Source organism: Halichoeres trimaculatus, unplaced genomic scaffold (assembly GCF_033239565.1).
Source record: "Halichoeres trimaculatus isolate MK-OKI-2021-1 unplaced genomic scaffold, fHalTri1.1 fHalTri1_scaffold_13, whole genome shotgun sequence".
NCBI classification, from domain to species: Eukaryota; Metazoa; Chordata; class Actinopteri; order Labriformes; family Labridae; genus Halichoeres; species Halichoeres trimaculatus.
In genome coordinates, this window is record NW_027437191.1 from 23,928,115 (window position 1) to 23,953,727 (window position 25,613).

General features: G+C 38.6%; 1 protein-coding gene across 2 annotated transcripts in view; it reads left to right on the top strand.

The window, feature by feature from the left end:
* Nucleotides 1–1,820: 1,820 nt before the first annotated feature.
* LOC141802253 (formin-like) overlaps nucleotides 1,821–25,613 on the top strand; it is a 31,760-nt gene continuing 7,967 nt past the window's right edge. Inside the window, exons 1-14 of one of the 2 annotated variants that reach the window (XM_074685779.1) lie at nucleotides 1,821–1,901; nucleotides 3,492–4,989; nucleotides 7,271–7,449; nucleotides 13,274–13,382; nucleotides 15,944–16,005; nucleotides 17,686–18,353; nucleotides 18,693–18,834; nucleotides 20,226–20,313; nucleotides 21,525–21,586; nucleotides 21,670–21,758; nucleotides 21,851–21,980; nucleotides 22,084–22,230; nucleotides 23,224–23,283; nucleotides 25,454–25,574. In XM_074685779.1, coding sequence (XP_074541880.1) covers nucleotides 3,582–4,989; nucleotides 7,271–7,449; nucleotides 13,274–13,382; nucleotides 15,944–16,005; nucleotides 17,686–18,353; nucleotides 18,693–18,834; nucleotides 20,226–20,313; nucleotides 21,525–21,586; nucleotides 21,670–21,758; nucleotides 21,851–21,980; nucleotides 22,084–22,230; nucleotides 23,224–23,283; nucleotides 25,454–25,574 — 3,265 coding nt within the window. In that variant the 5' untranslated portion in view covers nucleotides 1,821–1,901; nucleotides 3,492–3,581. Of the gene's footprint in view, nucleotides 1,902–3,491; nucleotides 4,990–7,270; nucleotides 7,450–11,205; nucleotides 13,173–13,273; nucleotides 13,383–15,943; nucleotides 16,006–17,685; nucleotides 18,354–18,692; nucleotides 18,835–20,225; nucleotides 20,314–21,524; nucleotides 21,587–21,669; nucleotides 21,759–21,850; nucleotides 21,981–22,083; nucleotides 22,231–23,223; nucleotides 23,284–25,453; nucleotides 25,575–25,613 lie in introns of those variants that run through there. The other variant, XM_074685780.1, reaches the window with a different exon arrangement.

Genomic DNA, 25,613 nt, shown 5'->3' on the forward strand with positions numbered 1-25,613 from the left:
ATTCAGTGATTTCTACAACAAATGACTATAAAGAGGTTTGAAAATTTAGTTTAGTTTGAACATCCAGCACTATAACTTTATATCCATCTTTAAATTGTAGAAAGCAGGAAATTAATTTATTATTTTTGATTTGTTTTGAGTTTAATTAGTTGATATTTGGGCATATATTGCTAACTCTGATAAAGAAGCAGCATTGTCTTTATTGTCTTCTGCTACTGCCACTGTGATGGAAAATGGATGTCACCCATGTGTTTTTGAGTTTTGAAGACTAGTCTTTATGGGGGCCATACAAAAAAAAAAACTTGACAACTTAATGGAGGGACTTGAGTCTCTTTGAAGACAGCTACAGGGTGCCCACCTGTCAGTCTGGTCAGCCATGTCCATTTGGGTAAAACTTGTAGGCTATGATGGCTCTTTGTTGTGTCTGTGGTTTCTAGTGCTTTTGCAGCCAGCTTCAAGTGGATACTCGAGGAACTGCAGTTTTGAGCACTACTGCCTTAGCTTCATATTTCCAGACCGGAGGCTGCACTTGTTTCAAGTAAGTGCTCTCTTGTTTTAGCTGTGTTTTAGAATCAAATACATTTGAACACATTCTGTTGCTGCTTTTATTTTTCAGTTCTAAACATAACTTGTAGAGAAGCCGCTGTTTACATTTCACTGACAGTAACAGCTGTTTGTTTTCTTCTAAACGTCTGTAATCCGTCACAGACAGCTGGCCAGAAGGTCAGATTAGCTTGCAGCACGCATAGTGAAGCCCAGGACAGATTCCACCGTCAGTAAGGGGCAGGAGGGCAGGTCTGACCTACGTATTGTTGTGAACTCATGACCCACACTTACAAGAAGCGAAATTAAGCTTTATTGAGGAGACAGATAAATTAACCTTAAACCTTCCTTTCAGACAGATTTTAACATTTTGCCACTTGTTCTTGTACTTTTGAATTTTCTGTATTTGATGTAAATATTTATTTCATTTTATTTTAAAGAACATGTTAAAATAAATACAAGATTAAAAAAAAAACTAATTGCTATATTGTTAAGTGGTTAAGTCAAAGTTAGTAGGCCTACAATATGTGTTTTTCAATTAAATCAACTTTATTTTAGCTGTTTTATTGAAACATTTCCACGTTTTGATTCTTAATACCTTAAATTAATGTCAGATTTGGAGGAAATACCACTTATATTACCAAAATAGCTATTTCAAATGCTACTTTTAAATTATTATTTTATTATTAATTTATTTATTTATTTATTTTTACCCTAAACAGATACATTTACTAGTTTAAAAATTTATATCATGGATAAAGTTACTCTCCATAACAAATTATCTCTAACAAACATAAACTCAGCAATTTGAGGACACTCCAACAGGGTTTAATAATCCAGCAACAGTAAGAAAATAGCATTGATTTATAGTAGAAAGAATGAGATAATTATATACATTTAACCATTATATGCATTTATTGTAGTTTTAATTCAATTTCCTAAACTCTTGTTAAGATTTTAAATGCATTACTGTAGGATAAGTGTATTCTGTTCATGTTAGAGCCTAAAAATATATATTTTTAAAGAAAAGATCAAAACTATGGTGAATTTTAAAAGACAAATAATAAAAGTTGTTTACATTTTCACTCATGATATTAAGAGATTCTCGTTTATCCTCATTGATGTCAAAAGGATTATTCTAAAGCGTCAAATCTCTCCTGAGCTGACACTGTACCTGACAGACCTCACTGGATTAGTCGGAAAGCTGACAAGCCAATGAGAGGCTTTGGAACTGTCACGAGGAGCGCTGATTGGACGGACTGTCAGTGGGCGGGAGGTCGTCCTCAGTCAGTGTGCTGTGTCAGTGTGCTAAGAGTGAAGATGACCTGCTGACACAACGAGGGATGAGACTTACGCCCGTAAGTGAATGACTATAAAACACGTGTTATGTGTAGATTCAGTCTTTAACACGCTGATACCTCTACAACATTAATGTATCTCTTTTCAAAGGCAATTTTGGAGTCTTGCAGAAGACAGTTTTGACGCAGTGCTGTGTTTATGTTAAAAGTTATCATATTTTTTGTACCATTTCTAACGCATTTCTACAGAAAACATCTAGTCCGGTCAAACCTAGGGCTTCTATTGAATTCTAAGAGAAATAATTTGGAAAAGAAGAGTCTTTTTACATGCATGTTAGCTTTGCAGGAACCTGCATTGTAGCTGTATAACACCTTATTCAAGGGCATTAGTAAGCAGTCTTACTAAACCTAATGTATGCTACTATAAATAGGCTTTGTAATATACTTAGAGAGGCAAGAACAGAAATAGTTATACAACTTACTAGTAAATAAAAGGCAAATAAGATTTTGTATAGTTGTAAATATTGATGAACAGTATATCTGTGAAAGCAGAGCCACTACACTGCACAAACTGAAATCTATAGTGTTTATGTCTTATTTGTCAATTTTGTTTGATTTATTTATGCAAAATTGTGTAAATGTACAATTCACCACAATATTGTAAATTATAATATCAAAAGACAAACCAATGATGCCTGAGTTCTTTCAAATATTGTGGCATTATTCAATTTCTTCTTATTTTTGTCTTTTTTGTGTCTTAATATCTTGAAGAAGATATTTTTTGTGACTTGTCAGATGATTTTAGCACATATAAGCCTAATAAGAAAACTGTACTCAAAATAGAACATTACCACTTATTTATATTTTCAAATTTACAGAGTGTGGTTGCATCTTTAGTCATTAAACTGTGTTTAAGTGTCGTTATTTTGTTGTTTTGATCCTGTTGCTGCTGGAAACTCTTGGTCAAGAGACTTTAGACTTATTAAAGCCTACTTGCTATGAAATATTTACATATTAAAAAGCTAAAAGAAGGATTTGACTAATTGTATCTAGCAAAAATTACCACAAGGCAAACTTGTTATGAAATGCTAACATCTATTTAAGTCACTACAATGACTTAAATCATCATTTTTGTCTTTTGACATCTTGAAATCAGATTAAAATCTGGACTTTTAAGATGAATGTGGCTTTAAATGAGTGTAATAAGACAATTTAGACTGAAAATAAGACATAAATACTGTTTAGATTTTTTTTTGTATTTTTGTGTAAAATGTACTTTTTGCAAGCTAAAATTTACCTTAGGCTCAGTTATTTGGTCCCTTTGGTCCAAATGTTGGGCATTTTTTTCCCCAAAAAATTAGTGTCCTAAATGTTCATCTTTATGTTTTTTTTTCCCTTTTATGTTTGTTTCTTTGTGTTTTACTTCAAATTTCATGAATCCAGTCAGAGTCCTTTCTGCCTCTAAGCTTGTCTTCCACCAATATTATAAAGCTGTCTAGCTCTGTTTAACATGTGATTATGTTAATATGTGCAGTTAAGCATATAATAGGATTTAGAATTAAGTTGTTTCATCTTCGTGTCAGAAAAAAAAAAGCCTTTGCATGCTTTAAAAAGAAGTCTGATGTTGTTTTTTTCATCTCTCTGCTGCAGGACTTGTGAGTCTGTCGAGTGAAGAACAAAAGGTGATCACTCCTCACACTGTGAAGTAATCCTCCTCTGCTCTGTCTGTTCCTCTTAATCATGGACAGCACTCATAACAACTTACACCTCTACTCCCCCATCAGCAAGAGGATCACTGTGAGTCCATCCCTCTTGGACTGCAGGGGCCCAGATCCCCCTTTTGAGGAAGCTTCTCTGAAGCACCAACCAGGATTCACTTCCAATGAGGAGGCTCGAGGAGACAAGTTCAGCCCTGTGGACTTTAAAGAAACCCTCAGAGTTTTGGGAAACTCCTCTGATAGTCGCCTGCTGACAGAGTTGTTGATGTTGTGTTTGGAGAGCCAGGAGTTTATGAGCATGGGTAATCAACATGGTGTGAGGATGAAGTCTGACTCAAAGTTTGGAGAGAGTTTGAGGAAATCTCCCAGGATGCAGATCCCAGTGAAGAAGAGACGACGACTGAGTGGTTTAGAGTGCAACGAGGCTATCCAGGAAAACCTCAAGATGACACCCAGCTTTCCGAGGACGCCTCTGAAGCCCAGACGTCTGATGAAGCTTCGATTGATGAGTTCTCCTGCTTTTGAGGAACTGGATTTAAGGGAGGAAGGATCAATCTTTTCCTCCTCTGTCTCAAGACGAAAGGAGAAAGAGGAAAATCAGAACCCAGAGGAGGTGAAGATGATTGATCCTCCCAGAAAGGATGGATGCCCTCTCTCTGAGTCAGATACAGATCTTTCAGAGTACGATAACAACTTGAACTCACCTTCCTCTGCTAGTTTTAATTCAAGGAAGATAGAGGACAACAAAAGTGAAACGCAGCAGATCAAGCAGGAAGAAGGAAATGAAAAGCAGAGCTTTAAGGAGACAGAGAAGGAAGCTGCAGCAAAGAGAGTGATGGGAAAGATAGAGGAGGTGGAAGGGATCATACGTCGAGTGAGACACTCCAGTTGGGTCAAAGACGGTAGAGATATCTCAGAGGAGTGTTCAGGTGATGAGAGAAACAAGAACCAAGTAGAATTTAAGAACAATGAGTGCCCTGAAGAGAAGCCTGAGATGGAGCTCCAAGCGTTGGGTGAAGCTCTGAGCCAGAGTCTGCGTGAAGTCCTGAGGATGGAGAGAGGAGAAGGAGATACAAGAAGACATCTAAAACAGTCACCACATCTGTCTGATCTCATAACACATGGAAAAACCTCCCCTGATAACACAAAGTCTCCATCCTCAATCTGTTTTGAATCCATATCTCCCATCCTGTCGCCTCTGCTCACAACAAAACGGCACCGTCCATCCTGGAGTCGGACTCATCGGTATGACAACAACATCCCCAAAGAGTGGAAAGTCTCAGGGGGAGAAGGAGACTGGAGAAGAATCAAAACTGACTTCTCTGGGACAGAAAATGAGCAGAAGAAGAAGAGGACGTGGGATCAGGATCAGGCGCAGACTTTCAGACCCGGCAGTCAGACAGAGGACTCTCCAGATCTACTGTCTTCAGGTAAATATACTATTTTGTGTCATGTTGTTTGCAGTCAAGTCAGCTTGTGTCATGTGATCCCACCACATCAGACTATCAGAAAGTAGCATATTTTATCAATTTCATTGTATTGTATCAATCGTATCCCATTTACTGTATCCCATCGCACAGTATCGCAACACACCCTTTTGCATCGCATCATATCGCATCGCACTGCATTGCACCGTATTACATTGTGGTGTATCTATGACACAGTTTCCCATTGCACGGTACTGGATTGCACCGTATCCCTTTGCACCATATCACATTAAACTTTATTGCATCGCACTGTCTCCAAACACACTGCATTGCAACAGTATAACATCACACCGTATCATATTGCACCACAGTTTATTGCATCGCACCTATAGACTGTAAATAGAGTGGACGGAGTAGCTTCACCTTTTTACGTTTGTGCAGTTTTGAAGCCAAATTACCAGGGTCTGCGCAGTAGAGACTATGAGAGACTACGGCCATGTCCACATGTAGCCGGGTATATTCAAAAACGAATATCCCCCCCTCATTCATTTTTAAAAATACTTCTATTCACACCCAGTGGGTAAATCCGCCAGTGAGTGCGGCTCGAGGCATGCTAAACCCATAACGGACAGTATTTTTCAGACGTAAAACCCCTGTCAGCCAACCAGAATGAGCCCCCATTATTCATCTGTGAACTCCGTTTACCGGCGTCTACACGAAACCATGAAACCAGAGTTTTCCAAAATCTTTACTTTGGCCGGAGTTTTTAGAAAACGTTGTTTTCGGTGACGTAAAACTACAGTTTCCTGTGGTGACAGGCGTAAACGTATAAAAATATATGTACTTTCCTAAATACCTGGCTACGTGTGGACATTGCTTAAGAGAGCATCTGATTAGTCTGGTGACAATTTTTTTTTTCTTTCAAGTCTAATCTCTTCTTTGCTCTCCTTCCCAACATATTTTTACAATCCCCCAAAAATACACAAGAACAACAGTAGTCAGTCATCGTTAAATGAAACGTAAAGCCTCGTTTTTAATCACTTTAAACTTGTGAAAACAAAACTTTTTAGAAAATAAAGAACTTGAATACAAGGCAGACAAAAAATATCTTTAAATCACCACAGCAATTGGGATGTGAGAAACATTTCTATGAGGAATATTCATTTTTAAAGTTTGACCACTGCCCATCTGGAATGGCTGGGGAGACAGAGTTTTTGACCTGTACTGTAGCCAGCCACCAGGGGGAGCCATTTTTGTGGCGACCTCACTTCAAGCCAAGCAGGATGATATCCATTTTTTTTTTCAGTCTATATCATTGCATCCCATCGAACAACGCTTTATTAGATCACATTTCATTGCACTTTTTTATTATTACATATAGAATAGTATCTTATCATATTACTCTGTATTGCATTGCAGCACATCCTAACATAACATTTTGTGTCTTGTCATTTTGTAGCACACTGTATCATATCCTGTTGTTTCGTACTGTATTGTAACGTATTGCATCACTAGCATAGCATCCTGTCACTTTGAATCATATCATATCTTATATCTTATGCTATACTGTAACATATCGCATTGTATCATGTTGTTATGTATACAGCCACATCATGTCAGTTCCCGTTGCATGTTTTGGTATTTTATTGTGTTGTATTTTTTTGTGTTCTATCATATTTTGACGATAGTGTCATATCATCACTGATATCTGGGCTGACTCGTGTTTTTCTGCATCAGAGCGTGATTGAAGTGTATTTATGCTTCATGCTCAGTTAGTGTGCCAAGGAACCAGAGTTAAAAACGGTCTTTTGGGAAGGTTTTCAGGTGTATTCAGTGGTTAGGAGGAATCTGTGTGTGTAGCAGTGTGTGGCAGTGTTTAACTGTGTGTGGTTGATCAGTGAAGTGAGGAGAACAGGACGAACAGACGGCTCTAAAGATGAGATCTGCTGAGTCCTGACTGTCAGGTTTACACATCGATTTAAGACGCTGCTCAGGCTTTACTGCCTGAACTCAGACTGCTGGTGTCTGCTGCACACACACACACACACGCACACACACACAGATCCAACCATAGCTGCTTGAGCATACCCAAAGGATGTGTTTCAGTCTGTAAATAATGATTACCTGCTGGTTTGACCTACCACCACACGTGAGTTTGTGTGTGTGTGTGTGGGCGCTTCCTCATGCATGAATTACTTAAGATCACCTGATGTTGAAGCTTCCAAACTTCTTAGATCCCCTCTGTGATAACCAAACGTCTTTGTCTCTGTGCTTTTCTCTCCAGAGGAGGCGCTGCAGAGGCAGGAGCAGCTCTGGCAGCAGGAGGTGGAGGAGTCTCTCTCCTTCTGCAGCTCTCTGTCTCACCCCTCCAGACCCAAACACATCGACTTCCTGCGCATCACCCCCCCTGAGGATGACATCCTTGATACCCCAACGAGTTCACCTTTACCGGTGGAAATTCAGGTGAGTGGAGGAAGAGATCTGACTACTGCAAACTCCTGGTGAACAGCAGGGGGGAGTAGAGAGTTATTTTACTGCTCCACATCCTGCTGAATCATCTCATATCTTATTTTTATTTAGGGTGGAGTAGTATTCTTTATGATCCTGCTGCAGCTCACGAGTTAAAACGTCTGAGCTCTCCTCATTTGTAAACAAAGCTGTATGATAACATAGCATCTGATCAAACAGGAAGTGATGCTGAAACCTGTAGAGCTCCTCCTCTTGTCAGCAGTGCTGCATAATCATGATGTTAACCTACATCCTGGTCTCAGTGAAGTCTCTTTGGGGCCACAGCTTCCAGTGACCTTGGATGTTTGTGAGTGACAAAAGGGTCTTTGTGGTTGCGTAACAGAACAGATTTAATGTAGGTATCAGTGTTTGCATGAAACACTTGTTGACTGTGTGCTAAAGCTCTTAAGCTTCACATTTTTCTTCTTTAGGTACATTCAGGATCACAGGTTTAAGTTGAAACCACTTAAACTGCTGGTGTTGACTTTGACTTATCAGAAATCATCTGAATGAGAACATGGATTACTTTTTTTTATCTCCCAGTAAATGCTATAAAAGTTGAAAATTTCCTCAAATGGTTGCAGGAACTGTCCTCTGACCTGGATTTCATTCAAATGATCCTTTCCCACATTCACCATGCAACTGAACTGAATTTCTTTTCACGTGCATTAAAACATCCATGACCGTTGTCACATGTTGAATAAAGCAGCATCAAATCTGGGTCAAAGACATGAGTAAAAACAGAAATGATACTGACTGGGTTCATGAAACATAAGGCAAAACACAAAGAAACAACTGTAAGTGGAATAACACAAAGTCATGTACTTTTCACACCAATTTTGCAAAAATACCCAGTATTTAGATGCTAAAGCTTTTCCCATGACACATTTTAACTGAAATTTCAGTCTTCTTTCATACTGCGCTAAAATTATTTCATTTTTGACTGATTGTTGGTTGCTGTGATGCCCTTGATCTTAAAAGACTGAATAACTAGTCCACAAATGGTCTTGCAAAAACTGAAATCTAACAAGTGTTAATTCTAGTCTAAATCGTCTTATTAGTCTTGGTATGAGCTACATTTGCCTGACATGTCCAGAAAAATGCCTGATTTCAAGATATTAAAAAAAAAAAAGAAGAAGATTTATTTGGTTGTAATGACTTAAAAAAAAAAACATTTATCAATAAGTTTCTTGAAAGGAGAAGCTTGACTCATGGTCATTTTTCTTGTTAAAATCCATTAAATCCTTCTTTTTTCCCAGGTAATATTTTGAACCAGGGAGGTCCCAATGAGACAAAGGTTTTTTTTTCCAGGAGTTTCCTGCAGCAATACGATGAAAACAACACAGTAAAGACATGTGAGCACAGTTTAATGATTATAGATGCATCCATAGCCAGAAAAGAACAGAAATATAAGCAAGTGTTTCAGTTTGATTTTGAGTGAAATTGTCCTTTTAGAGTTAATATGAGCGAAATTTACTGGGCAAGTCCAGAAAATGTCTTACTACAAGATATTAAAAGACAAAATGTTTGATTTGCTTGAAAAGATCTGAAAATGGAGTTAGGAACGTTGACTTTTCAAGGCTCGGGAAAAAAGTATAATGTCTTCCCTGTGAGGACTTTCTGAGTGATCTAAGAGTCATTTCTTTAAGACAGTGGGTGATGATGCTCATGGGAAATGCAGTGTTTTGCTGGGAAAACCCCACAATATCTAGTCACAGGTGTCACTGTTACCAACAGCAAACTAATAGTCCTCACAAAGACTTAATTCTTATTTCAAGATGCTAAAGAAGTACATTTTTCTTTCCTCATCAGCAGATTTTTTTAATCTTTTAAAGCAATTCAGATCTCATTTTTGTTAAGTCATATCTTGAAATACAATGTTTTTAACATATTAAGTATAATAAGGCAACTTCTACTATAAATAAGACATAAGCACTTCGGTTTTGTGGTTTGCATTCAATTTCCAGCCTGATGCTGCACTAATCTCACCCAAACAAGCTTTAGCTTCATAAAAATACGAAATAAAACTAACCTTTTCACAGAGCATTTGTGCTCTATTGCTCATTAGATGTTATTTTAAGTCTTATAATTCCCCCAAAACTGTGTCCTTCAAAGTGGATCTGACTTAATAACACAGAGGAGATCATGCTCAAAGAATTAATGGTTATTCAGGTCTGTAACTTTCCATTTAAGCTCATTTTGATACATTTACACTCTAATAAAGTTTGTTAAAAATACATGGTACTGTACGTTAATCACTGTATGTCTGTTGTTGTTGTGTTGGACCCTCTCCACTGGTTTTATCCCAGTGTGTAGCTGACTGTATTTGCTCTGATTCTCATGTTTCTTCAGATTATCTGGACTCAATCGGTTACATAAACTCAGAGCGCATAAAGGTCTCTGTGTCCCTCCTCAGGAATGTAAAGGCTCTGTTTTAAGAGCCATAAGATTAACCCGTACAGATGGCAGCCTGCGGGGCGACGGCGTGCGATGACTGACTGTAAACATGTTCACCTTGTGTTGTCCGTCACTTTTCATCTGCTAGTTGTGATAATGACACATGAAAGTCAATATGGGTGGAGATGATTTAGAAAAATACAGAGGCAGGAAAGGTGGAGTCTGAGGAAAGTTGATGTTTTATCAGTCCATACAATGTTTGTGCTTTTAAATTGAATGTTGATTCAAAATTTTCTTTTCTTCGTGTTTTATTTTAAGTTTTTTCACTTGTTTTATCTTTTAACTCAGGTTGGAAAAACTTAATCCACTGTGACAACACTGGCACCAGATTTACCTTGGCTGGAGTGTTATTACTGTAACTCTGTCACCCTTTGTCTAAAGCACAACCTGAATTGTCAATATTTAATGCAAAATGACAATTTGAACAGCCAATTTTACCATAAGAATAGATTTTTTCTCAAATCTTTCAGTTTCAACATTTGCTATGTTGTCTATTTTCAACAAAATGCAAGTTTTACCATAAAAATCTGTCTTAATTACTTTTTTCTGCAGCCTACAAACTTGTTTCTTAGTTTAGGGGATGTTTTGCACATCTCTTGTAGGAATCAGCCTTTATTTACATGTGTTTCAATGTCAAAACTGCAGAAAACTGAAATCTTATCAAGTGTTTTTTTCTTGTTTTTAGTAAAAATGTCCTGAATTGAGTAAAAAAAATTGCGAGTAGGGTAAGAGAAATGTGCTTGTCAAGAGTAGAATAATGTCTTAATACAAGCCCATTTCTCTTATACCACTGGCAGATTCTTTTCTTGTTTCAGGCAATTTATACCTCATTTTTGTCTCTAGATAACTTGAAATAAGACATTTTCTTGAATGGTCAGGTGAATGTGTCTCATATTAAGTCCAGTACTGAGAATAAGACAAAAAACACTTAAAAATATTTCAGGTTTTTGCAGTGAAGTTGTTTTATAACTTTTCCCACATCGGAGATATCAAAGAGATCCAACATGAATAAAATCTTAAACATCACAATAGATAAACCAGTTTTATTGATCTGATTCTGCAGAGTACGTCAGCCTCAGAGCGAGTTGATTAGTGGAGTTTACTTTGAACCCACTAAGAATCAGATTAGCCGTGTGTGGCTCTGAACCTGGAGCAGAGGGACCTCCTCGTCATCGTGGATTTATACGGTGATCCCTGTTTACCCTCCTCCACCTCTGGGTGTGGTCTCCCTCCCTCTCTCCCCGTCTCTCCATCTGGCTCTCCCTCGCCGTATGGCTCACGGATCTGTCAGGGTGTTGTCAGGATCACCATCTGCTCTCGATTACGGCGTGACAGTCTGCTTCTGTAAACTCCTGCAGAGAGGAACGAGGAGCTGCAGGGGGAAAGGAGCCGAGGAGGGAAAGCTGAGTCATGGAGCAAGGGAAATGCTCACTTTGTGGATTTCTCTGCTGTTATTGGTTGCTCTAAGTGACTAACTGCTGCTGACGGTCTGAGGTTTGGAGATTTCATCATCTGGTAAGAGCTGAAGGAGACGTTTTAGAAGTGAGAGGATTCAGCAAACTGGATCGGAAACAGGTCGGACTTTTAGGTCTTATTGTAATCTCCAAGCTGCATGATCTTACAACTTTCCTGCATGCCTTACATTTCCAAAAACACCAAAAACATCTCCTTAAACCGGACTTAAAATGCCAAACTCATCCTGCTGTGGTATCCAGTTCAAGCAGCTGCATTTGCAACCACTTTGCTGACGTTGGTTAAAAGATCTTCATGTCCATATAACTTCACAACTTTTACTACCTGAGTGACTTTGATTTAAAAAAATGGAAGAACAATCCATCCGTAAGTTTTTCCGAGGATTCAAAGACGAGCAAAATGAAAACTGTCTGCAGGGAGACCCTGAGCTGATCTACTACCAGAAGAAAAACTCAGATGTAGGTTTTGAGGATGTGCTTCAGAGCAGTGGGGAAGACTTCACGTACGTTATAATGCCACGTGAAGACAAGGCAATAACCTCAGAAATAAAAGAAGGAGGATATGATCTGACAGAGGAGGAGAGGAATCAGTTTAACCTGAAGAATTCAGCTGCAGAGAAATCAAATCAAGAGCGGAGGAAGATGCAAGAGGAGCACAGAGACAGAGAACTTATTTTATCTGGCAGTGTACATCTAGATCAAGATTTCGGCACCAGTGAGAATGCAACAAGAGACGACAACCAGAAGGAAAGAAAAGAGCTCAAAAATAACCAAACCCAAGAAGAGATTTTGACAAGTCAAACCAGTGATGTGGATGCAAGTTTAGACACTGAGGATTCTGGGAAAGGTTGGACTCGCACGGCCCAGCATGTTGTGATCACACTGACTCGAACAGAACCTGCAGACGCAGAAGAAGTGGAAAAGAAAGGAGCAGAAACTGTAGTAGAAGAGGATGAGGATGAAGAAGAAGAAGAAGAGGAGGAGGATGAAGAAGAAGAAGAGGAAGAAGAAGGAGAGGATGAGGATGAAGAAGAAGACGTAGAAGATGACGCAGAAGAAGACGTAGAAGATGACGATGAGGACCAAGATGAGAAAAGAGATTTCTTTCCAGACTTTTCTGCTCAACAGAACACTCTCACCCCAAAAGCCTCAAAGAATATCTCTTCAACAACCCAAACCCCTCTGTCTAAGTCCACCGTCACCAGAGCCACCTTCTCCCCAAACTCCTCCAACGATAAGCTCCCTGCGCTCTTCAGCGGTCTCAGAGTCCTCAAGAAAGGCGTCGTTGGACCAGCTCACGACTCCATATCCCAAATCAAACCTCCCGAAACTCGAAGATGGAGTCTCGGGGACAAGCCGTCATGGGACGCTAAAGCTCAAGGAAGCTTCTTGGACCAGATCTCCCAGTTCCTGAGCCGGGACAAGAAAGGGGATGAGAAAGAGGAGAAGAAGGAAAAAGAGGATGAAGGAGATGTCTCAGAGAAGAATGATGGTCAGGAGATTGAAAGGAAGGAAGGTGAAGCAGAGGTGACCCTCGAGTCTCCAAAATCCCCAACAGTGTCCAGTGCAGAGGCAGCGTTCGATGCCTTCAAAGCTTTTTTCACCCCCAAGCCTCTGAAGAAGGACCCAGCAGATAAAGTGGACCTGGAGGCGATGAGGAAGAAGATGAAGGACAGAGACATGCTGAGGTCACTATTTGAGAGAGCATCGAGTAAGGCGCAGGAGAAGAAAGAATCAGCTGAGAGCAAAGTACGAATCAGAAGACGTTACTGGACCAGTGTCCTGGATTTAAAGATGCAAAAGCTCAATCTGTTTTAATTCTGCTCTCATGTTCTTATTTCTTTATCCAGAATGAAGCGTCCAACCAAGGAGACGGAGAGGAGCGAACTCCTGGTCGTCTCCAAGCTGTGTGGCCGCCACTCAGAGAGGAAAAAGTTGGTCTGAAGTACACAGAAGCAGGTAACTTTAAAATCATCTGGATGGGGACTTTTTCACCTGTTAGTGCCTTAAAAAGTTTAAAATTCAGGAGCTTAACAGGTAAAATAAACACATCAACATAATTCTGTAGTGTCTGCATCGTCTCTCCTCAGCTCTGCTGAATTTTGTGCGAGTTCGCTCTCTGTCATGTGACAATGAAGCAAAGCAAAAAAGTAAGGGGTGAAGATTTAGATTGTGACATAAACATTTGAACAAAAAGATGATTGATAAGTGATGCCAGCAAATGTTTTAACTTCCAAACCTCAGCTCAAAAAATATGCTGAAGTGCTGAAAACTGCAGTTCCTCAAGCATCCACTAGGGGCTGGCTGCAGAAAACTACACACTACATACACACCAATTCAAAAAAGCCGAACTTTGAAGCATTATCAAACGTGATTACAGCCTTATTCAAAAACCTTGTTCGACTCTGAATAGATCATTTCTCTATTGGCCAACATTGTACAGGGGGTGAATTTATTGTATCAGAGATTGTTTTATTGAGAAATGGGAAAAACATCCATTACAGATCAAATATTGTTCTTTGTAGCATATTCCATCTAACACGGATTGAATTTTTGAGGCATTTACAACCAGGATAGTCAGAGTTTTGAGCCCTGAGTTTAGTATTTCATCACAAAAGTTAGGTATGAGGCATGATATTTTTTAATGCTTGAACAGTTCGTGCAACAAGCCCATCTGAAAACTTTTAACTACTACTAATTAATAACACAACAGGGAGAAAACGCCATTGGCAGGCGCTGGTTGAACAGGTGTGAGATCCAAAACAAGAGGAAACTGCAGGGGCTGTAAGAAAAATTGTGAGGATTCTAAAAAATAGAAAAAAGAAATGAATAAGTGCAAACTTTTTCAGATCAAATAAATATAGGATAAGGGCACCTTGCACAGAGGTTTCAAACTGAATATCTGAATATCTGAGTAGTTCTACTAAAATGTCCCTTACTAATAAAATTAGAAACTGTTATCCTTCTTGAACTAACACATAAAATTGACTGAGGAAACTCTGAAGGTAAAATAAAAGGTTATAAAAAAGGAACTAAATCAAGCTAAATAAAATAAATTAATGTGATAATGAAATGAGATTAAAGAAGTAAAAGAAAACAAGGTGATAATCTACAATTTAAGGACAAGCTGTTACAGAACTGATGGAAGACCACATCAAGAAATGGACAAATGGGTTCATAACAATTAAAAATAAAAAATAACTTAAAATTCATCTTAAACACATTAAAATTATGTTACTTTAGAATATTTTAAAATTTGTACTTCTTGAGTTAATGGAAGGCAAAATAAAACTCAGCCAAATTAAAGGCTCAATCACAACTTGAAGACCTGAGGGCTTACAATGATAAATGCTTATCTTCTCCACTGGATGTTAAAAAAAAATCACAAGGACAATGTTAAAATTAAATTTAATGAGTCCAAACATCTGGAATATCAATCAAAGTAACAACCTCAATGAAGTTAAGATTTTCCACAACTGTTTAAGGTGACAAAAGGATATTTAAGATTAAAGTTTCTTAATAACTCTTCATAAGTTTTCAATGAAATTTAAGCTAAAACACTTCTCAGGCTGCTCCTTTTAGTGCAGGAGGCCGACTTCTCTAATCTCTCTCTTTAAAGTAACAAAGAGAATAAAATCCAATAACTTTTTATTAAATATAATTTCTTCAAAGTCTTTCCTCTGAGCGGTGAAGTTGATTTTAGGAACAGCAGCTGAAGGAGGATCTCTGTTTGCTCTGATATCATGAGGTGGATGTGATACCGAGAGGTACAGTCACAGTAAACAGAGCTCCACCCTGTCTGTGAGTGTGAGTCTGTGTGTGCACAGTTTGTGTCTTTAGGAGTGTTCAGACAGGAGGATCATGGGACAAAGACTGTAATAACAAGGATTTCTTTTGAATCCCTGGACGGCTTAACTTTACATCAACTATGCTCCTTAAAAAAAACTCCTTTTGACTTTAAATTAACATTTTTGACAGATTTAATTTAAAAATTATGCATTAAAAGTCTTAAAAATCTTAAAAACAGAAAGCTTTGTATAACAGGAAATAATTATCCATTTACTGTGTATCCACAGCACAATTTTACAGGAGTTTCTGTGTTTTTAAACCACCTTGAATGGAAACCAAGGAGAGTTAGTCTGACTCTTACCCTAAACCAAACATTATGTAAGTGTTTAAAGACAGTAATTGCAGCTAAAAGACTCGAACATTACTCACACCTTCTTTAAAAACGCAAAAACACTTCTTCTCGAGTATTTGAATGGATGACATAACAGAATTAAGATTTAAAAGTTATTCATCAGGGATAAAACTGTGTGATCCGTCTGTACACAAACACACACCTTCCTGAGGATGATATCATAAAGAATCAGCTGACTGTCTGAAGTCCAGTTGTCCTTTCCAGGATAAATATTTGCTCAGTTAGTTTGTCTAAGATTTGAGACTCTGCTGCCACCCTGTGGTGGAGTTTTGAAGTGCTGTGTCTGAATTTTCTTTGTTTTTCCTCTGACTCCTCTCAGAGCATCAGGCTGCTCTCCTGCAGCTGAAGAGGGAATGTAAAGAGGAGCTGGAGAAACTGCAGGTAAGTCTGGACAAATCTAAGTATTTTTCTACTGTTGCTTTAAAAATTTTTTATTGAGGCTTCAAGAAGTTAACTTTGTGAGGTCCAAAAGACACAAAAACAATCAATTCAACTTATTTTGCTTCATTTTTTTTCTGAAGCTTCAGCTGATGAGATTTTTTTTAATGTTGAGCCAAAAGTGTTAGCAGTATTTTTGGGCTAAAACTGAGCCAACTGAAATGGCATGACAGTCTCCTTAGTGCAATCCAGCTGCTAACAGCACTGAGAGCTTTGCATCATTTGGGGTCTGATTCACAAAGCAAACTGCAGAGATGATGAGTAGTTGAGAGTCCTGCAGCTCATACAGTTCGCTCCAGGTTTACCCTTTGATTCATGACGGATGTGGCACAGATTTCTCAGTTTATTAAAAAAAAGGAGATGAATAAGCAAAATAAATCACTCAGTCAATCTTCAGGCAGCAGACTGATTTAACTCCTGAGTATGATCAGAACAGTCAGACACATCCAAAGGTGAAAATGTGGGGAAAGTTTGAGTGTAATAACTTACAGCTCACAGCAAATGGTAGATAGATATTTCACTTTAACTGCATGAGGCTGTGAATAAGCTGTTTTTTTTTGTTGCAATGTACAGGGCCTGTGTTGATTTGAATGAATATGTAATAGAAACATTAGAAGTGTGCAGTGGGTCCTCTAGTGAATCAAGCCCCTTTGTTATGTATGAAATGAATGACTGCATAAAATTTTGAGCCCCTCCTCCAGAAATGATCGTTACATCGGAGAGAGAAAGTAATGGTTTTAACTTTAAAACACCTGAAAAGTGTTTGATAAGCATTTCTCTGTTCAGTTCAAACAATTTGTGTCCCTTTGAGATGCAAAAATCAACATTTTTCTTCAATGAGTTCAATGTTGTAGTAAAAAAAAAAAAAAAAAGAGGGACAAGTTTAATTTCCCTTTTTTTGATGTTTTAACACTTTCTCAAATCTATTACCTTCTTGAAACATCTTAACTTTCTAGAAAGAAGCTTGTAACAGACTGATAACATGGGAAATCAGGGACCGTTTACACGACAACGGTTTAGGGTGAAACGCAAAAGTTTTGTTGCGTTTCAGCCGACCTAAAACGCAAACTTTTGAGACCGGCCTCCAGAGTGGGATTTTTCTGAAACGCTCCCAACACCGTTGCCGTGTTAACAGTCAGCCGGCGTTTTCAGTGGAAGCGCTGACGTCACACTACGCCTCGCGCAACAGGACAACAGTACTGTTGTCCTGTCAGTCAGAATCTGCTGTATCTGCTGACTGTCTTTCAACAAAATGAGCATCTTTTGCTCCACTTTTCAACTTAGTATTCCCCAATACACCAGATGACCGGCTCAACGCTTTTTCGGTGGAGCGCTCGCAAAAGCGGCTTCTCGACAATATAATTATAGCACCGCCTACAGGCCTGGCATGCTTACTACAGCGTTTTCAGTCCATCAGCGTTTCTGTGTGAACGCAGATTTTTTTCACAGCGTTTTAGCATTTTCAGATGAAACGTTGTCGTGTAAATGGGGCCTCAGTTGATTCCAAGAAGAATATCACCGTAAAGTCAGGATTATGTTGAGATTAAGAACAGATTTTCACACCAGTCTTGTTATTTGACTGTAAAAGGCTTCAAAGTGAATCTGATAGTGTTTTTCTTCCAGGAGGACTTTGGTCTGGAGCTCTGGAGGCAGAGGGAGGAGAATGAAAAGCGAGTGGCTCACCTGGAGCTCAGTCTCTCTGAGCTGCAGAATGAACTCGCTCAGGTCGGGACTCGTCTCCGTGGAGAACTCAAAGATGCGTCAGTTTCAACGGGAGATGACTTCATTCACAAATCTTTCCGCACTGTCTGCATCCAGACAGACAGGGAGACATTTGTGAAGACTCCAGAGGATGGAGAGGGGTCAGGAAGTCCTCAGGAGCCCCGAGTCACTCCTAAAAAACTGGATCTGACTTCTATCAGCCTTAGTCTGACCGGGCAGAAGGAGGGAGCTTCTCCTCCTCTTCCTCCTCCTGGGGCGGAGATACCTCCATCAGAACAACCTCAGACACAGACCAAACCAGGCTCTCTGCCTCCTCCTCCTCCCCCTCCTCCTCCTCCTCCACCGCCATGTTTGCCTCCAACTCAGAACCACATCCAGCTGTCAAATGTTCCTCCTCCGCCGCCGCCGCCTCCTCCTCCTCCATCCATGCCAGGCTTCGGTCCTCCCCCTCCACCTCCTCCTCCAGGTGGGGGCTTTATGGTGGATAAACCTCCCAGGAAACCAGCCGTGGAGCCTTCCAGACCCATGAGGCCTCTGTACTGGACTAGAATCCAGATCCAGGACAACAAGTAAGTCCACAGACGACGACAAAGATTCAACCTGTGGTGATTTTTGAAGCCAGGATGTTTAAGTTGATAGATTTCTATGTATTAAACATGGTTCACAGATCTGAAATGTGCTCTAAATACAACAGCAACAAAAGAAAGCAATGATAAGAGTGATTTTATTTTGGTTATAGTGGAAAAAAGTGAGTAAAGCGACTGAAGCAGTGATCAGTCCCTCGCTGCACACCATGGAGTACATGTTCAATAGCTAACCTTAACTCCAACACCTGATGCTGCTCTTTGAGTTTGTTAAAAAGAATTCCAAGCAGAGGATGAATATCTTTCTGTTTCTCTCCTCTGCAGCAACAACACTGTGTGGAACGACCTGGAGGAGCCAAACATCATCAACACCAGCGAGTTTGAGGATCTGTTCGCCAAAAGCATCACACAGCCAAAGAGGAAGCCACTGTCTGAGGCATACGAGAAGAAAGCAAAGGCTAGGAAGGTAAATAACCACATTTTAATTTTATTTATACATAAAAGAGAAGAAAATGAATAAACAGGCCAGACCTGTAAAAATAAATACAGCAGGAAAAGAGGGGAGAAAGCAATTAGGTAAAATAAACGCAGTAACGATAAAATGTGAAAATAAAACCAAACCAATGAAATATGAAAGTCTAAAACAGAAGGGAAGAGATTAAAAGTGATTAAATTTTTTTTAAAAAAAGCAACAAAGATGCTTTAAAATCATTTGAGGGGGTAAATGAAATTATTTTTGGGCTACACAGCTGAAACCCTTAATGGTACAGATTCAAGATTCTGCATGTGCTCAGTGGCTCAATGAGGAAATAATCTAGACCCCAAAGACTCAGCCTTTCACACATTTTCATCCAAATGAAAAAAAGCATGAGTGAATGAACTAAAATTACACCAAAAATCTGGAAAATAATAAAAACTTCATACAGGTTTTAAAAAAAACAATCCAAATATGGGCTAACAAACCTTTACCAACTCTGACTTTTTCAGATATTTTCGGCTCAGGAACATTTTTAAATGAAACAGACAGAATGTGAGAGTTATGAATTCATCTCCAATCAGTCAAGGAGGAGTATATGGTGATCTTTTGTCCTTGGGCCAAATTAACTGCAAACACCCATGGATACCCCAAAGGCCCTGTTTCTGAGTCAACTTTCTCCTTTATCTCCTGCCTTTTTTGTCTTTATTGCTTCTTATTATTTATTTGTGAATTTACCCAATTTAATGTACATCTTCTACCTTTTTTGTTCATATTATATTATTCTGTGAAATTTTGTAACAACAGAAACAGAAACTTAATAATGACCTTATGAGTTTCCTAAACCAAAATAAAAACTAGGTTGAAAAAATAAAAGTTGGTAAGTTAAGTAATTAAAGATAAAAGAAAGAAATGAAAAGGGAGGAGGATAATCAAAAAGTTTATTTCAGACAGCCTCTCAGCTGCACTACATCTGTTGTTCACTAGAGGGGGTAACCGTCATTGGATAATAGATGTAAATTCATTTTAAACCTTTGAAAAGCAACAGAGCTGCAGACTGAGACATCTAAAATGATTCAGGTTAGATTATGACTTTTACTATCTTTAAATTACTTTTGTTGTTTTTAAACCACTTTAACCTGAATCTCTGTATTCTGATTGGTCACATTTCCGAACGTGGGGCTCTGATATAACATATAAGACTTTGAAGTGTTCTAAGAGACAACAAGAGGCTAAAAAGTACAAATAAATTAACACAAATGAGATAGAGATGCAGCAGAGTGGAGTGTGTTCATTAATGAGCCGCTGATGGTTTCTGCTGGTTTAATGGTCATGGTGACCGGGCTTTTCTTTGCTGATGTGTGTGTGTCTGTGTGTGTCAGATCATTAAGCTGCTGGATGGAAAGCGCTCTCAGGCTGTGGGTATCCTCATTTCAAGCCTTCACCTGGAGATGAAAGACATCCAGCTCGGTGAGTTATTAATTAAAATGTAACCAGGATTATTTGTACAAAGACTCGTCGTGGTGCAAATGTTTGCTAATGACCTGCAGACCTGCATACTGTTTTTTTTCCATTTTTGACACAGTCATAGGCAGAAACAGGGTGGGGTGTCGTCCTTTGGAGGCTGGAGGGATGAGGACAGAGTTGCTGCTGATCAGAATGTGTAAATTGATTGATTTTCAGTGGATGCTGCTAACTTTCTGACAGTCTGAGCACAATTTATGTCAGCTTGCAGAGCCACAGAGCTCAAACACAGGCTCATTTTTTACACTAGGAACTTTAATATTTCCTCAATTTAAAACAGATAAGTTAAAAAAAATTAATGGAAAAGGAGAAAAAAAAGCCGTATTCAAAGCCAAAGCCAACTAGAGCCCGAATCTAAGCTCTCATTGTGATGTTTGTCTTTCTTCTAAAGATATGAAAGATTTATAGCTCCTTAACTCTTTTATGTGTCATATAAATAAAAAACAGTATTTTTTTGAGAAATTCAGCACAACAAACAATAAAAAATGGATGGAGTCATAGTAAAAAGAGACAAAAGCAGAAATCACCCCAGGTGGAAACTCCAAACTCAAGTCTAAAAGTAAAAATTCTTCATTAAAAAATGAGCTAATTTAACAGACAGTACCCTGAAATTTACAGTTTTTTTAATGAATGACTTTAATTTTAACAAAATATCTCTTTAGATATTTTTGTTATCAGTTTTAAAGTGCTGCACACATCTGCAGAAGTATGTGCGTAAAACTTCACTTGCTCTGTGAGCACCTGTGTGTATACGATGTGTCATTATCATATTATCTGTTTGTTATATTATTAAAGCTTCTATAAGGACTTTTTGGCCGGATATGAATGTGATAAAATTTTAAAAAATTCTCTTTTGAACTAAAAAAGAAACCAGATCATCATCAGAGAGCGTAACTTTTTCTTTGAAATAGTTTTGAATGTGTTAAAAAATACCAGCAGGGGGCAATGTTGGATGAAATGATTGACAGCACACTCTTAAGAAAGTGTTTTTACATGTTCTACTCAAAAAAATCTTGATGAGTGATATATTCACTGTTGAAACAGAAGGATGGGATAATTTTTCTCAAGAATTTCCGTTGCAGATGTCACAGTGTCCACAGGGGGCGCCAAAATCAACATGCATTTCATTGTGGTGATATCTTCTCCCTGTCTTGTAGCCGTATTGACGGTGGATCACTCTGTGGTGGATTTGGAGACGATTGAAGCGCTGTATGAGAACGTGAGTATAACAGCACTTTAAACTGAGCTTTGACTGAGCGTGTGTCAGTCGTGAACTCTTCCCGTGTGTTTTTTCTGTGTCAGAGAGCTCAGCCCGAGGAGCTGCAGAGGATCCAGAAACACTACGAGACGTCGGAGGAAGAGGATGTCAAACTGCTGGACAAACCTGAACAGTAAGTTTCCGCAGCTGAGAGCTCACATTCAGAGATAGAGGTGTGTGTCTGTGCGTGTGTGTAGAAATGTGTGTTCTCATTGTGTGCTCCAGGTTCCTCTATGAGCTGTCTCAGATCCCAGACTTCGCAGGACGAGCTCACTGCATCATCTTCCAGTCGGCATTCACTGATGGGATTGCATCCATCCAACGAAAGCTCAACACCCTCTCCTCCGTCTGTCAGGTAGGAAACGTGTTCATGTGTTGCTGATAAGTCAGATTAAAACATGTTTAATGATAAAGAAGTTAGAAATAAGTTAGTTAATCCTGTGTGTTTTATGTTGAAGGCTCTGCTGGAGAGTGACGGGGTAAAGAAGGTGGTTGGTCTGGTGCTGGCTCTGGGGAACCACATGAACGGAGGCAGCAGGGTCAGAGGTCAGGCTGACGGCTTCGGTTTGGAGATTCTTCCAAAACTGAAGGACGTGAAGAGCAGGGTGAGACTCTGGGGATACATAAGTCTACCTGAAGACTACAACCTGTGGTGCATTACTCAACCTCTAAGACAAACAAGTTTCACGTTTTTCTAGAAATTTTTTACTCACACAGATAACATTTCCTTGGAAAATTTTCAATTTCTTCAAAATTTTCTGTAAATTTTGTGCACATGGGAAAAGAGCTGTTAGATGTTAATTTTCACAAAAAAATGGGAGGGAAGATTTTTTGGGGGGCAGCATTGCATCTTGGGAGGACGAAACAAGAGCGTTAAACTCCAGAAAAGTATATTCAGCAACTTGTAGGACTTCTTGTTTCCATCCAGTCTTGAGAGAAAAAAGTTGATCCAAATGAACACTTTTAAAATGCGTCCGTGCAATTCTGTCTACACCCTGCAGACACGTTATTTAATTCTCTGAAGTTCATGAAAAACAGTTAAACACATCCGTTTCATTTTCTTCTATAAACATAATGGTAGAAATTAAGAGAAACAACAAAAACTGAAATCCAAGCAAGTGTTAAAGTCTCACTAGACTTAAACAAGTCAGATAGTAATAATAATAATAATAATAATAATAATAATAATAATAATAATAATAATTATTATTATTATTATTATTATTATTATTATTATTATTATTATTATTATTATTATTATTATTATTATTATAATAATAATAATAATTATTATTATTATTATTATTATTATAAGAATAATAATAATAATTCAAGATATTAAAACCTGAAAACCTGAACTGCTTAAAAATCTATGAATAAGAAAGAAACACTTAAAATTTTCCTGCTTGAGGTTAGAAAAATTCAGTTGAATTTTCTTTTTTTTTATTCCAACATTTTCTTGAAATTATGGCTTTTAGAATTAATCTAATTTTTTTTTTTTATCTTTGGTGACCCTAATTCTCTTCTCTGAGATAGTATCCAATGCATTTCAGATTTGTCTCCTGGAATGATTTGTATTTTTATTTATTTCTCTTCAGGATAATCGTATCAGTCTGGTGGACTACGTGGTGTCATACTACCTCCACAACGTGGACAAGGTAACAATACAAGAAATAGTTTTTAGCCTGTTTCTTTTTCTAGTCTAACTAGAGGTAAGAGCTGGAATCGAGCACCAGAAATAATCTCTCTGTAAAACAACAGTTACCACAGCTGTCTGAAACAGTAAAACAGAAGTTCTACTTTTAATTTTAATTTTCTACAGATCCACAGAACCTTTTGTCCAAAGTGACATTCAACACAAGCAAGAATTTAGACTGGAGGGGTGACCTTAATTAGTGCGACAAAGTTTTTGGCCATAGGTGCTGCCATCTAGTGCCAGAAGAGATGCAACACAGCTAAACATAACCGTCAGTATCATCATACAAACTTAGACAAAGTTTAATAACCAGTGCGGAATATTCACTAAGAGCTGGGTCTGAGACCTCTTGACTCATTCTACCCAGATCAAGGGCCTAAGTCCCTGAATTTTATGTGTCATATAAACCATTTAACAATCAAAACAATAGTGAAAAAGATATTAAGATTAAAAACAGCTCTGCTGTACTTGGTTTGTCATTTTACTCTGCAAGGAGCAGCTGAATGCCTCCTGTGAGTATTTAAACACTATTAGAAGCCATTTCTTCTTAAATGTCTTCAGACTGATCATGCCTGATGTTTTCTATTTAATCTTTGTGACATTAACGTGTTTGTGTGTTCTTTTGTGTTGGGGTTGGTAATAGGGCATGAATGTAGCAATACCATAGACTGTATAAAACATGGACATCGTCTCGCTGACGTCACCCGTCTGTTTCTGAAACGGAAAATGAAGCACATCATCTATAGCGGTCATATTGGTAGTGGCAAGGGCTTTGCCTACAGCCATAGGGCGCCTGTCGGTCACGTGACCCTCAGCTGTGCCTCTTATTGGGGGAGCTCGTGATCTTATTATCCTGCGAACAGCCGAGTTAGAAAAAACATCACCTTCGTACAGTGGGTGCCTATAGTAAAATTAGCGACTCAGACAGGAGACATTTTTTGAACCAGGCTGTAAATAGGTTAATTTCTGCTTTGAAAATGGCTTTTTTTGGCTTGGTGTGTATGTGACTACAGCTACTTCCGGAGCCAGCCTCAAGCGAACACTCCAGAAACCGCAGATTTTAGTGCTTCAGCATTGTCTCATATTCCCAGACAGGAGGTTGCCGCTTGAACAATACATTAGGACTTTCTCACACTTCAAACTAGAAAAGCAGTCAGAGAGCGCAGACCTCTACTAAGCGTACTGTGATTGTCACGCAACACTTAAGTCCTACTTTAATGTTACACTCCCTTTCAGCAGACTGTCTGCAACAAGTTGGTGTTAGTTGCAGGTTTGTACGATATTTTTACCCGGCAGAGTTAAAAATCACGATAACCCGGTACATATTTCATATTCTGGATCTTACTATCCAGAATATTGCCAGGATCTGGATCGTACTTTTACATCTGTCAGAATTATGGTGACCTTGTCTTGTGTTGTTTTGCAAAGCAATCCCACCATTTATCGTGAAGTTATATACACATGTGGTGAAAACAGCCCTATCTCACAATGATAAAGAATCCTTTAAAAAAGTCCTGGATCCAGACAATGATTCGGATCACCTCCAAAATTTAATCATTTCTTTCTTATCCCATTTTTAACATTTCCTAAAAATTTCATCAAGATCCATTTGTTACTTTTTGAGTAATGTTTTTCATAGACAAACAAACAACTCTGCCAAAAACATAACCTCTTTGGCGGAGGTAATAAACTTTACACACAAAGAAAGGAGCAGAATAAGCTGTTTGGAATTGGCAGACAAGATTGGTCAAATTTTTCTGCAAACTCAGCTTAAAATATACTGAAAACATTTTTTACTGAGAAGCATTGATTCAACAAATAAATAATAACTAAAACTAAATGTCTTTACTTTTTGTGCTTAGTTTATATCTTTTTTGTTTGGTTTTATTGTGTGGCCCACTTATGATAAATTCACATAATGTAGGCACAACCAGTTCAGCCTCGGTCACAAACAGATTTGTTTTTATGGTTAACCTGAAGATGCTGAGTCAGCGGTATTATTGTCCCACATTCTTGCTCTTACTGAATCTTTCAAGTTGAAGGTTTGGAGGAAAAAGCACACAGTTTTTTTATGTCAGCAGATTTATTTGTCGTGATTTAACAGATGTTTCATTTTAATCCTAATCCACCAGAACGCCGGCACAGACAAGAGCTCCTTCCCTCTTCCTGAGCCGCAGGACGTCTTCCTGGCAGCGCAGGTCAAGTTTGAAGACCTGGACCGAGACCTGAGGCAGCTGGGACGAGACCTGACAAGTAAGTGACATCTTTATCCCATCCAGCTCGATCATACAG